Raw genomic sequence first — 12,715 nt, 5'->3', positions numbered from 1 at the left:
TTTTGCTTTCTGTGAACTAGTTCTATCAATCAGTTATAATGAGAGCCACAATACTCCGCAGCAGCAGAGTGATGACGGAAGATGGTTAAATCTCTTCGAGGGGGCGTCAGAGTCGACATTCATCAGCCAAACGCAGGCCCAGTTAGTTCACCTAAAGCGTCGTGGTAATAACTTCATTTTTCCCCCACCACAGTGAACAAAGATGACCTTGTCTGAGAGGCGCTTTGGGGATACACTCATCAGGACTTTCAGGTCTATAAATAAGACGAACCTTCACGAGAGAGGAACGGCGCCGAGTACCTGCAAATCAGTTTGTGGGACAGAGTGCATCTCGAGCATGGCTAATTATTTCATCCAAACCCGATTAAAGCGACTTCAGCCATTAGAAGCCGTCATTAGAAAGCGATGAACATAAATCAAAGCGAGTTTATTATAAGTGTAAACATGACTTAAGTTAATTTGGGTGCAAAACACTGCACGGTAAAAACACAATTAACATTTCAGACGGCGCCTTCGGACAATTTTTTTTTTAATGGATTAATGCAAACGGCGCTATTAAATATTAAAAAAAACAAAGCTTTAAAGTTATTACACCTATATATCAAAATAACGATGTCAATGTAAATTGCATGCTAGAATAGTATAAGTGAATAATTTTCTTTGTCGTAAAACAAATTACAAGCAGCTTTTCCACGTTTGTCCACCAGGGAGCACTGATGAGTCGACGCATAAATACGTTACTATTAAATTAAACGTAATTAGATTTGTTAATATTTTAATATTAAAATCCGAATCGATCTTGATTTTTTGATTAAATTAAATTAAACAGAAATACAGCAACTGAATTAGGCTTTAAAATTCATTTTGAATCCTGGTGGTAGTGATGAATATATAGGAATTAGCTTCATTAGCTTCACCAAATTTCTCTTATGCCAGACAAAAAACATTATTCAGCCTCTCTCTCCATCTTAAAACTCCTGCCTGACCACCTAGAAGAAATCCATTCACATACATTTCAACTTAAAGGAGAAGAATAACCTAGCACACGATTAAAAGGACACGTAGAGCGTCACAGATGTACGACCGTACCTCATGGTGGTGTGCTGGTTAGGGGGGAGCAGGCTGTAGCAGGGCTGCATGCCAGCGACAGCCACTGTTCCCTGTCCCGGCTGGCAGGACACAAACACTGGCTGCTGGTACGTCTGCTGTGGAACAGAAACCTGCTACGGAGGAAAAAAACAGAAAAGATAATTAGAAAAGAAAATCAAGCAAATAAAGACACAAAAGAACGGTCTTTATTGACCAATTCTGGCACAGATAGACAAAGGCTTGTTTAATTCTGATTATTCTAATAATCCACATTGTTGTAGTCTTAAGGAGAAACAAATGAAAAGTCAACACTGCTATTCTTTATTAGTATTGAGTTCTGTTTTTTTTATTTCTCTCCACAAGCAGCCTCCTTTGAGAACAACAATGATCTCAAGCTTTTCATTCATATCACCAACCAACCAAAGGCTCCTTTTTCCCACTGCTAATATTAAACGTGACGCTCTCGGAGGCGTCCCGTCATCAGTACCTGATAAGACTGCATTGGAGGGTACTGGACCATCATGCCTTGCATCTGGTTGCCCATATTGCTTTGCTGGTTGCCAGTGAGAGCGAGGTTGGGTGTTGGCTGCACGCCCACTACGGTCTGGTAGCTGGACGCTGGGTTTGGCATCACGGCTTGGTGCACTGAGGCAAAATGAGAAAGGCACAACGCTGTGACCGAATGAAAAGAGACTCCTGATTGGAACACGTTGATAAATAATAACACTGTGAATAAATATTCATGACGCGGCGCAGCAAGTGAAGGCGCTAAAAAAAGAGCCGGGGCTATCACGATTTAAAGTTGTTCAACATTTTACTGATTTTAAAGGGATATTTGCTTGTTAAAGCAATCACAACAAAGAACTGCGGAGCCACATCGGAGTGAGAACAATAGAAGAAGTGGAGGCTCGGGGAGTTGAGCTGTTACAGCTACGCGGGTTTGAGGCACTTGGAATAAATGAGAAAGTCAATATATCTGATTTAGCCTGCGGTGGCCTGAACCTGCAACCTGAGTGGTCGATCTGAAGAGGAGGAGGAGGAGGAGGAGGAGGAGGAGGAGGAGGAGGAGGAGGAGGGGGGCAACCAAAAAAAACAACTTTCACTTCAACGACACATCTCATTTCTACCGTACTTGTTAAAAACCCTTTTAGAAGGTTAGAAAATAGAGCGCCAAAGACGATGGAAAGTCGCACCATTTTCCGAACGGCCTAAAATGGCGGCGCCTAATTCCTACTGGGGGTAAATCAGGCGCTTAAATGTCAAGGTGACAAAAAGAGACATTTGAAAAAGCTGTCCCCGGTGACACACACACACACACACACACACCAGCAATAATCCAAGTGACAAAGGAGAGGACGTCCTTTTGTGAAGGTGTCTTTACAGTCTGCCGCCCTGGGAGAAAAGTACAACCAGACAATGAAAGTGCTCCGTGAGGAAGAGAGAGCAGGTAGGACTATTTTTATCCTCCCTCGCCTCCCACCTTCACTTGCAAACCAAGCATGAAATGACCATAATATCAAATGCACCCCATTTTATTCCATTCCAGCAGGCAGCAGATGAGGGACGATTTTGACTTCTTTACCTCCATCAGACGCAGATAACGACCGAATGTCCCGATCTTGTCAGGAAAAGCCATTTTAAGCCTCGGGTTCACACTCCTTCCCTCAACATCGACCGGATTTACGATAAATTCGCCGCCGCATTGACCATTTCTCACTGCTCAGGTTTGCCTTCGCCAAATGAACGTCCTGTCGGTGACAAGTAAGGGGCTGAAAAAGAGACCGGTTCACTGTGAGATTCATAGAGGCCTCTCAGACAGCGTCCCGGCCCCGTATTCCGCCTCTCAGGCTCCATATACTTCCTCCTTGTGGTAAAATCATACAGAACAAGAACAGTATTTAGCTTAGACTGCAGTTATGTTAGCGCAGGATGACGTCGGCTGGAATTACCCACACTACCAGGAACTGTCGACCAGACTATTGAGGCTGATCTTGACAGTAAACAACGAGCGCAAGAAAACACCGTCCAAGACTTTGGGTCCCGACATGGAGCGCCATCATTGGCAAGACAAGTCGACAAGAAGAGCTAGTCCCTTTACACTGGCAGTATTTTTATGTTCTTCTTGTTTCACTCCGAGACAACTGGACTGGGAAATATAAAATGGCATGTATATGTATTCCATCAAGGTGACATTTTCTTTCAAGCAATGACATTTAGTTTGTAGTAGGGCTGGCACCAAATCCTCACACTGGGGAAGCAGAAACAGGATTCCTTCAAAGAAAATGTCCTTTAATGCTCCTTTCATTGAAATAAGCCTGGTTGCACGTCCTTTCTCGTGGTGACGTTTAAGGATTGTGTCTTCTAATAACCTCCACCGCTGCCTAATAGTAAAAATAAAAGGACCAGTCTTCCTCTGCCTTCACATACATTACACAACGCTTTCTGAGAAGGACCATGACTGAAGCTGGAGCCCTGTGGCGGCGGTGGCTCTCTGATGCAAGCGTGTGGAAACGCTGACAGGTTCCTCTGTGGGCGCTGTCTGGCCATCAGAGACTTCCCCACTGATAACTTATTTATTATGTGTGCAACCTACGCTGCCGTGTCTTCACCTTTAGATGGTCCTGTGTGTGTATTTCTTTAATTAATGCAAAAACAGAAGGGGAGCGAGGCGCTGAAGTCATTTTTTCCCCCCCCTCTCTGTTTCCATGAGAAATAATTGCTGTCCTTTGCCTTTGTAGGTCAGCTTCATTTGTCCGCTGTCTATTCCCTGGTTCCCCAGCAGGGAAGCCATATTTGCAGCCCAGAGATGACAGAATAGTGCCGCAGCCACTTCCACAGACGTGTGTACAGCAGTGCCCGCGCACGGTTTTACAAGTCACAACTGTGGCTACATCTAGCTGAGCAACTGTGCGCGCGCGCGTGCGGTGAGAGAGAGACCGAGCAGGAGCTAACAATCCCCACTCCTGTGGTGAAGGAGGAAAAAGGAGAAAAATAGAAACAGAATAATCTAGTGGACGACTCCCGGGGAGACATCTGAACTCATAAAAACAAACAAACGGAGAGGAAAGGAAGGAAAGGAATATTTGTCCTTCACCAGAGCCGCCGGACTGCGGCTGGTGGAGCTCCCTTGTGAAGAACAAACAAACGAGGGCAACCAAAAACGCTATCTAAGAGCTAAAAGTGGGAAGTTTACAAAGTCTATTGAGGACGACGCATTTTTTCATGCAGCTTTGCTCTTAACAACGTGAGTTCAAGGGGAACCTGTGGATCTTATTCATTAAAACATCCTTTGATTCGTCTTCAGATCCCCTGTGCTACTATTTCAAAGCTTTATTTGAATATTCTGTTGCTTTGGTTTAGCACGGGAAACTGGAGACATGAAGAGGAACCTGCTGCTGTTTGGTATCAAGGTGTGCAACTTTGAACCGGGTGGCATGACAATCAAAGAGGCCGTTCTAAAATGGGGGCACGTTGTGTGTGCTGAAGAAAAAAAAACATCCTGCAGTGTGAAGCTGCCACAATAGAAGAAAATGTGTGTGTGGGGGGAAAAAGACTTTGTCTGTACCTTGTTGCTGGGGCAGGTTTTGGCTCTGAGGGCAGTTATAGGGCAGCGCGTTGACAGCGGGTCTGTAGTGCTGCTGCTGGCTGGAGCAGTGTGGGTGGTGGGCTGAAGAGCAATAACACGTGGACATCTGCAGGAGACACATAACACAAGCTCAAGGACTGTATGACGCATCTACTGTACCATCTGAATCCACTTCACAGCAAGAGGAGCAATAAAGGTTTAGTCATAACGCTGCTTTTCACTGCATGGGTGACTCATGATGACAGATTACCACATTCTCAAACGGTTCTGAACAGCCTGCATGATTTTTGTTCTACCTGTTGGACAGGCTGTTGGATGTAGGTGTGCTGCTGGAGGAGCGGCTGGTTCAGTGTGGGTCCCGGGAAAGCAGCGGGGCCCGGGGTGGAGTTGGGATAAGCATGGCTCGGGCCCGGGGTCGGGAGTGGGACGGGCTGACCCTGCAGAACCCCTGGGTGTCCTCCTGACGGCCCCGCCATTATGTAGCTGGCCACCTGCTGTGGTGGAGCTCCCTGCAGCATCATAGGGGACGGGTGGTGGTGGTGGTGATATACGGAGGAATAGTGGCGACCATCCGGAGCCGAGGACCCACCGTCACTGGGCGGCTGCTGTGCCAGAGTCATGTGACCGAACTGGGCGCTGAGGGCGTCAGGCTGCAGGAATAATTGCGCGTTAAATTTTAACAAGCGGAAAATGAAACGCAAGAACAGACATCACCAGATACATAGCAACATACAGCACAGAGGCACCGGGTTACAGCATCTAATTTACATTAAACCTGCTCAGAATATGGATCAATACATCCCAATCACCAGGGACTCATCTCTAAGCTAAGAGCTAAATCAAAGACATTAGTCAAATTGACTTCCACTTTGAAAGCTTCAAACAAATACAGAGAGCCAAACTGTGACCCAGGTCTGCAGAGACTAGTCCAGCCTGGAGTGAACTATTCGTCTGTATCACCAGCGCACTCTAGTCCAGGTCAGTTCTGACATGTTGTTGGACAAGTTGTGTTTTTAGTCATGGATTATTCAGCGCTAACATCTGGTGATGAATTAAATATTAATAGAACTTTCCACAGGCATAATTAGTCACAGAGGCATGTCTTTCACTAAAACCAGGTCAAAAATGAGGTTAAGCGAATGCATGATCTACATATGTGGGAAATAGCTCCGGTTGGATTTAGATACACCTTTACAAGGATAAAAAAAAAAGCTAAAGGAATAGTTAATTGAAAGAGTTATAAGATTTGTTGACAAGATTTGAAATATAAATTAATATTGTGCTTGAGTTTAGATGACCTGTCGTAGCAAAGATCCAGCTGCATTTAAAATATAACTCTGCTAACAGTCTCTTAAGGAGCTAATCAAAAAGCTGTATGTACGGAGACCTCGGTAAAAATAGAGCTCTAAGCATTTCTTCCTGACATAAACCGAGCAGGATTTTTGCACTTTCTGGACACTCGTGTCAGAGTTTAATTAGTTCAGAGAAAAGCCTATAAATAAACGCTTAATGAGCCGAGTCTGACAGGAGATGGAGCGGAGGCAGGAGTAATAACACGGAAGAAAGAAGTTCTGTACCACAGAGTATTGTTGGTTAGGACAGACGGGCAGGAACTGAGAAGGAGGAAGAGGAGGTGGAAGAGGGTAAGAGGCCGTTGGGTTGTGGACAAGCTCAGAGGACGGCTGGAGAGGAGGACAGAACGGCTGAGGGAGGAAGGGAAGAAGAGATGGAAAGAAGGAAAAGGAGATGAGACTGGACAAAGGACGCTAGTAAAATAGCAGGAGCTTCAACCTGACCTTCGCTAAAGCCCCTCCCTCTTTGTTGCAGTAAGTAAATGCTAACCGACATGTTTGGCTAACACTTTGGCTAGTGTAATGCTAACTAGCTAGCTTTTCCTAATCCAATAAAAGACACGGACAAAGCAGCTAGCCTAGAATGAGATGCTTGAATCCAAAAGTTGACAGGCCTACTCTAAACTATGATTGGATAATTGCCATTTGTGGGAGGGGCTTAGTGTTAACTGTCAGTTAAATGGTTTAGTGAAGCTCCTACCATTCCTCTATCAGCTCTTCAACACTTTGTTAGTGAAAGAAAACGTCAGGAAAGGCAATGTAGTTAAGATGAGTTCAATCTGAATGAGGGAAAAAGACTGTCCCGCCCACTGACCTGCGAGTGAAGGTGATTGGTTGGCTGCTGCTGCTGCTGCTGCGATGCGGCAGACATTGGCTGCTGTGGGGTTTTCCCCTGCTGTGGGATCCTGCCAACAGCGGGGGCGATGCTGGCCGGGTTATAAACTACGGCGCTGCCATCGGGGTGGATGAAAGGCTTGCCTGTCAAATTTAATTCGGAAGAGACCAAAAGCCACGGTGATGCGAGCGTTTCCACACACAAATAATACAAAAGGAAAACACTCGAGCGGCGCTCCTCGTGACAGCCAGGGGACACACCCATACATGTCCAACAGGAATTAACAACCCTGGCAGCTTCAGAAGATCAGTTTGCAGCCCAAAAGTGCACAACTGTGCGCTGGGCCCGTGATGCATATTTACAGATTTCTCCCATCTGTTCGCTGCATTTTGATCAGCATGCTTTGGTCTGACTACTAATTTGACAGACAAACTGAGAGCAGCCCCATGGCAATCTGTAATTCTGTCCCAGCGTCATGAATATTCATTAGGAAGGAAGAAAATTACAAGAGAGGAACATTTATTTTTTTGGAAAGTTTACTTTGATTTAATTAGATTGGGTCACCGCAGTCAGAAAAGGAAATCTTGCGGGTTTTATATTTGGCGTTATTGAATAGAAACTTTACTTGCTGATGTTTAAACAGTGGTATGGCTTCACTAACCTGTGTGTGGGTTGACCAGAAAGCTGCCAGGTGGTATTCCTGAGGCTTCCAGCGGCAACACATAATAGTTCGTTGTGTCAGCAGGCAGTGGCGGTTGTGAAGGGATGTTCTTGGCCATGTCGGGGTGTCCGGGGCCTCTGGTGTCGGTGGACGGGTGGATTAAAGGCGTGCTGGGGATGTTTGACCGGGACGGGCCTGAAATCGGAAGAGGCAGCTGAGGACGGGACAGCGAGCTGGACGAGGAACCGACGCTACTGCACGATTCTGAACCTGGGGAAAGGCAGAACACGGAGCGCATGAGCATCTACTTCTCAAATTTCCCAGAGTGAACTTAAGACAGACACGGAGCGTAGCGTTAATTTGTTGCCTTAGGCGCGCCAGTTATCCACGTGGGTGGAAAGACTTGACGGTGATAATGAAGCAGGGGAGGAAATTCGCAGTCGTGTCTCTTGCTAATAATGCAACCTCTCTCTGGTGTAGCTGCATTGCATTCTGGTCTCTTGAGGCGACAGTTGATGGAGAAATTGGTATCTCTGCTCCGTCTGTGATGGATCTCTCCCCGTATAATTAACGAATCCCGTGGAAAATGGCGAGTGCACGAAGAAGTCTAGTTTTTGGGAGGAGGGACTGACATTGCAATCTGGTGTTTAAGATTTTAGATGAAAAAAAAATAAAAAACTCTCAGTAAAAGGTTGTGTGGCAACAAACGGTTATTTGAGGGCAGAGGAGAAGGGCAGACACTGAAGAACATGGCAGCACGGGCAACATGTCTCCCCGACTTATATCCCCAGACACAAAGTGATGGCAGCCGGATGGCTTGTAAACAACTTTAAAAAATGCTCACGCAACAAGCTTCTACTTCTGTGTTAAAAAAAAAAAAGAAAAGAAGAACAGATCAAAATGGAGAGCAGAGCCCAACCAGGACCCTGCATTCCACCGAGGTAAAGAAGCACATAATGCAGAATATCTAATCTCAGGCAATCAAGTTACAAATGTTTCATATTGTGGAGTAAGCACTCGCGGTGGAGGAGCAGCCTTAACTTCATCTCGGCGACGTGCGCGGCACTTCCCAGCGCTTAGACTCATGCATTATGCAGCAAGTCATCGCTGTTAGGTTTTACGCTACGTGCTGCTACAACACTTTTTAAAGAGCCTCTTCCATCACCAGGTGGCTGTGCGGTAATTAGTTTTGACAGCTGTCCGGCTACGGGGCGGCCCGCAGACTTTTATCGACCGTGTCAGGACGACAAACATTTGTTCTTATGAGACCTCACATTCCCCAAATACAAATGAGGATTTTGCTCGAAGCTCACCAAGCTAAATTCTTATTTCTGTCGACCATTCACTATTGAATTGATGGGTATTTCCTCCTCATACTGTAGCTGTGCATGGCTGAATAAATCCTTTTCATTTTTTAACAAATGCAGGATACTATTCTTTATACATTTCAGATTACCTGAGTGCATCCCCTCAAGCGCCTCAACATTCTGTATTTACACACGTTACTGCAGCTGTTCACACAGCCCTAGTCCACGCCTGCCGTCTCTCTTGCCTGTTTTCGAGAGCCTCCCGGTGCTCTTGCTGCTGGCCGTGCTGTCTCCGCGCACCAGGCCGGGGGAAATGCCGCTGAAGCTGCTGGCCTTGGTCATGGCGGGCCGCGGGGCGAGCCGGTTGGAGCTGTCCGAGCTGTCCGTGCTGCTCCACGGCCGGGGCTCGCCGAGTCGCGGCAGCGTTTCCGTCTCGGAGCTGCTCTGGCGGCTGGTGCCGGAGTGGCCGGCCCGTAACCTGGGAGGCAAGGGAATAGTCGAATTTAAACTACGTCTTGCTCATTTTATGCAACATTAGAATATTATGTCCTAAGTAAGGTTGCAAGTATGACAACAACTATTTTTTTTATATTAATATGCTGATCATTTTCTCTATAATTTTTGATAATTTGCACGTAAATAGCCATTTTTATTTCCCAAACCTTTACATTTTGGACATTTTGGAAATTGTATAAACAATGATTTCAATGGTTATCAATTAGTTGGCCTCAAGAGCAAACCTGCATCAGACGTAATATTAAAATATCTTCAAAACATGATCAATAAAAAACATGATATTTTTTTTGGGGGCCTTAAAAAAAAAAAAACAACAAAAACATTTCACGCTTTAATTGCCAAGCTTTGGTCTGAATAGGACGTCCCACATGAGGACGCCCGGGCAGAAAATCCCATTTAACAGCGGCTTTCTTGAACAGCGGAGAAAGAAAAAAACAAAAAACAAATCCTCAGATCAGCACTCGTGTTCCTGAGCGAGCCGATTAAGACAGACGGCGATTCAAAGGGTTCTCTCTGCCCGCGGATCTGAAAGGAGCTGAGTGATGTGTGACGGGGGTGGGCCCACCTGAACATTTGCCGCCTCTGTTGGGTGCTCATGCGTGCGTCTTCATCCTGAGCGCTGAAGGGAGGAGAGAGGTATTACGGAGCAGCCGCTGACAAAATGAGATATCTGCTTTTTTTTTTTTTCCTTCTCTTCTAAAACGCGGCAGAGCTGACTCTAATTGCTGCTCTGACAGGAAAACTATAATAGTGACTGAACATCATTTAAAGTAGGAGCTTTGCGAAGAGCTTTAGGTATACTTTAAAGGATGAAATCGGCTCTACCTTGGCCAATTAGCTGGCATTAGCTGAAATGAATGCAACTTCACCACTTACCTTCTATCTAGTATGAAGTGATCTCCCTGTGGGTTAAAAGGAAAACAACCGTTAAACACAAACATACTACTAACTTGAACCATGTATCTGCATCCTCCTCATAAATGAATCAGCTCATCAATAAACATCATAAATTTGGAGTCTATAAATTCATAAATCCAGCAGTGGTAATTAGAAGCAAGAAATCTACTGAATTTACACATGAATAGAAAGGACACAAAGATTTGTGCAACATGCCCCCACCAACCCTCCCCACCGTCCTCCCACTCCGCCTACACAAACTGCTCTCACATCATGTGCAAATATCCTTTCTCTGGCTCGCTGGTACTCCTCCTCCCGCTCCTCCATCGATTTGCTCCTCTTGTCAGCTTTCAAACGCATTCGAATCTGGCAAGGACACACCACACACACACACACACACAGAGACATGCTTCTTTAGCAACTATGTCAGGGACGCCAGATTGTCCCACTCTTACCAACATGTCAGGAAACGAAAGTGACAGCTTGGTGGAAGAAGAAGAAGAAGGGAAAAAAAAAAAAAACACCTACCGTGCTGTCGTCGCGATCAAAGCTGGAGTTGTCTCGTTTGAGAATGTAGCGTTTCTGAAAATCGTCCGCCCTGTCATCCTTGATGTGCTCTGAGAATTTTTGATCGGGTCTGTCGGTGGGGGGATTCACACAAGAGTTTTAGTGGCGGCTTAATTCCAGGCTGATGCTGACAGCAACATATGTTAACCAACAAGCAGGGTGGGAAACCGCCTTGGCTGTCGGTTGATTGCAACGTCTAAAGTTGCTGACAATTTATCCGCAATTAACAAGCAAAAAGTATGGAGGGCCGTTCTTTTATCTCATTATATTAAAAAGTATGGAATCTGGAAATAACGACATAAAAGAGGCTCACATTCTAGTGTTGATGGTTTTGTTGATCACGACTGACTTCCCACTGGGGTCCACGTTGTGGTCCATGCCAAAGTAGGCAGCCACTCGATGGAGCAGCATCCTATGGTAGGGCGTCATGGGCGGGAACTTCCTCTTTTGGCTTCTACAAGGAGGTGAACGCAGAGAAACATGAGTCTGAAGTCAACACATGGACAACCACCTCCATGAGTCGCAAACTCAACCTGAACGAGGGAAGCAAGAGACAAGTAGTCCACTGTTTATTTTAATGAATTTCTTACTCATTATTGCTGATGAAATCCAAGATTTCCTGCTCCAACTTCAGCAGCATGATTCGATCCCTAAGAAAAAAAAAAAAGAAGAAAAAAACAGGCTTGTTTATGTAGACTAGACGAGATGCGTAAGTTGTACGCTAACTGCTAACATGCTAGCACGCCATAGAACCAATAGAGAGAACATATTCTAATATAAATCTAAAAAGGTTTGGTTCGTGCCTGATTAAATACATTTTTCTCACACCGTTGAAGAGCTGTCGGCATACGCTTCCAGAAAAATGTAAGCCCAGCTCCGAGACACAAATGTAATGTTAATTTATGGTCGACACAAACTGGGGTTGGCAAGAGCAAGTCAGCCACAGCAGCTCTCCAGGACCGCTTCCATTTCTACGTGCCATTTACCCACCAACCATTTTGGACGAGGAACTGTACCAAGAAGTTCTCAGTGAGTTTTGAGACATGAAGTTTATATAAAAGACGCAGAACTTTTGTGCAGCAGTTTGTACTCTTAAGAGAGGAGCTAAAAATCGATACGCTCAACAGAAGTAACCCTGAAGCTCAAAGTACGCTGTGCTCACCTGGGGTTGCCCTTCAGCGTGTTGACCAGGAACTCATGGAGATCTATGCCAGTTGAATCTGTGTAGTCTTGACTGGAATCTAACCAAACGAAACACACACACACACACACACACGCTAATTCACTGATCTTCAATTCAGATCTGATTCATTACGTGAGCTAAAAAACATTCTGATTCATGAAATGACCCCAAAGTTTACCTGAAAGTAATTATCAAAACGCTCTTATACGACCAACAACAACTTGAAATGTTCCGCTCCGTTAAGTTCCCAAATTAACGGCGAGCGGTTAATGAAACGCGTGTCGCGAATATTGATATGCTAATTAACGAGCTTGTCATTCAAATATTGGCGAGGGGGAAATGGAAAAAGCCAGACAGCATGGCGAAAAAGGGAAACTGAGGGTGACATTGCTATTTGATGGGTTATTAGTGAGAATAATACGGAAAAAAAGCACAGCCAGCTGAGTCATTTAAGAAATGAGGAAGTGGTCGGATAAAGAACTTGAGAAAACATTCTCCTGTGTAACAACAAAAGAGTGGGACCCATGAGTGGGAGTCGGTGGGGGGGGGGGGGGGGGGGGGGGGGGGGGGGGCAAGAGGAGCTTGTTCCCCTCGGTGGGTGTCTGGTTTCTATAATTGGAGGCTGCCTCATCAGTGCTGTTGCTCCGCGGAGGGAAGCAGACACCTTTATTCGCCCGTGGGAATCCGTATAATTGCTTCACACCTTGAGCTTGTCGCAATTA

At 45.5% G+C, this 12,715-nt stretch overlaps 1 protein-coding gene across 5 annotated transcripts in view; it reads right to left on the bottom strand.

Moving 5' to 3' along the window:
* Positions 1–12,715, bottom strand: part of r3hdm1 (R3H domain containing 1) — a 38,204-nt gene that overhangs the window by 7,093 nt on the left and 18,396 nt on the right. For all 5 annotated transcript variants that reach the window (XR_014699807.1, XM_084574339.1, XM_084574342.1 and 2 more), the window contains 14 exons: positions 11,973–12,051; positions 11,401–11,460; positions 11,124–11,264; positions 10,772–10,880; positions 10,514–10,609; positions 10,223–10,248; positions 9,912–9,965; positions 9,076–9,308; positions 7,524–7,793; positions 6,842–7,005; positions 4,972–5,325; positions 4,655–4,781; positions 1,577–1,734; positions 1,090–1,223 (listed from right to left, as the gene is read on the bottom strand). Coding sequence is in view for 4 of the 5 variants with exons in the window: in XM_084574339.1 (XP_084430465.1) it covers positions 1,090–1,223; positions 1,577–1,734; positions 4,655–4,781; positions 4,972–5,325; positions 6,842–7,005; positions 7,524–7,793; positions 9,076–9,308; positions 9,912–9,965; positions 10,223–10,248; positions 10,514–10,609; positions 10,772–10,880; positions 11,124–11,264; positions 11,401–11,460; positions 11,973–12,051 (2,005 nt within the window). In the remaining variant the exon portion in view is untranslated. The remainder of the gene's footprint in view (positions 1–1,089; positions 1,224–1,576; positions 1,735–4,654; positions 4,782–4,971; positions 5,326–6,841; positions 7,006–7,523; positions 7,794–9,075; positions 9,309–9,911; positions 9,966–10,222; positions 10,249–10,513; positions 10,610–10,771; positions 10,881–11,123; positions 11,265–11,400; positions 11,461–11,972; positions 12,052–12,715) is intronic.

Source organism: Chelon labrosus, assembly GCF_963514085.1.
Source record: "Chelon labrosus genome assembly, chromosome: 24".
NCBI lineage: Eukaryota > Metazoa > Chordata > Actinopteri > Mugiliformes > Mugilidae > Chelon > Chelon labrosus.
The sequence above is the reverse complement of the archived record's forward strand: the minus strand, read 5'-3'. Positions and strand labels throughout refer to the sequence as shown.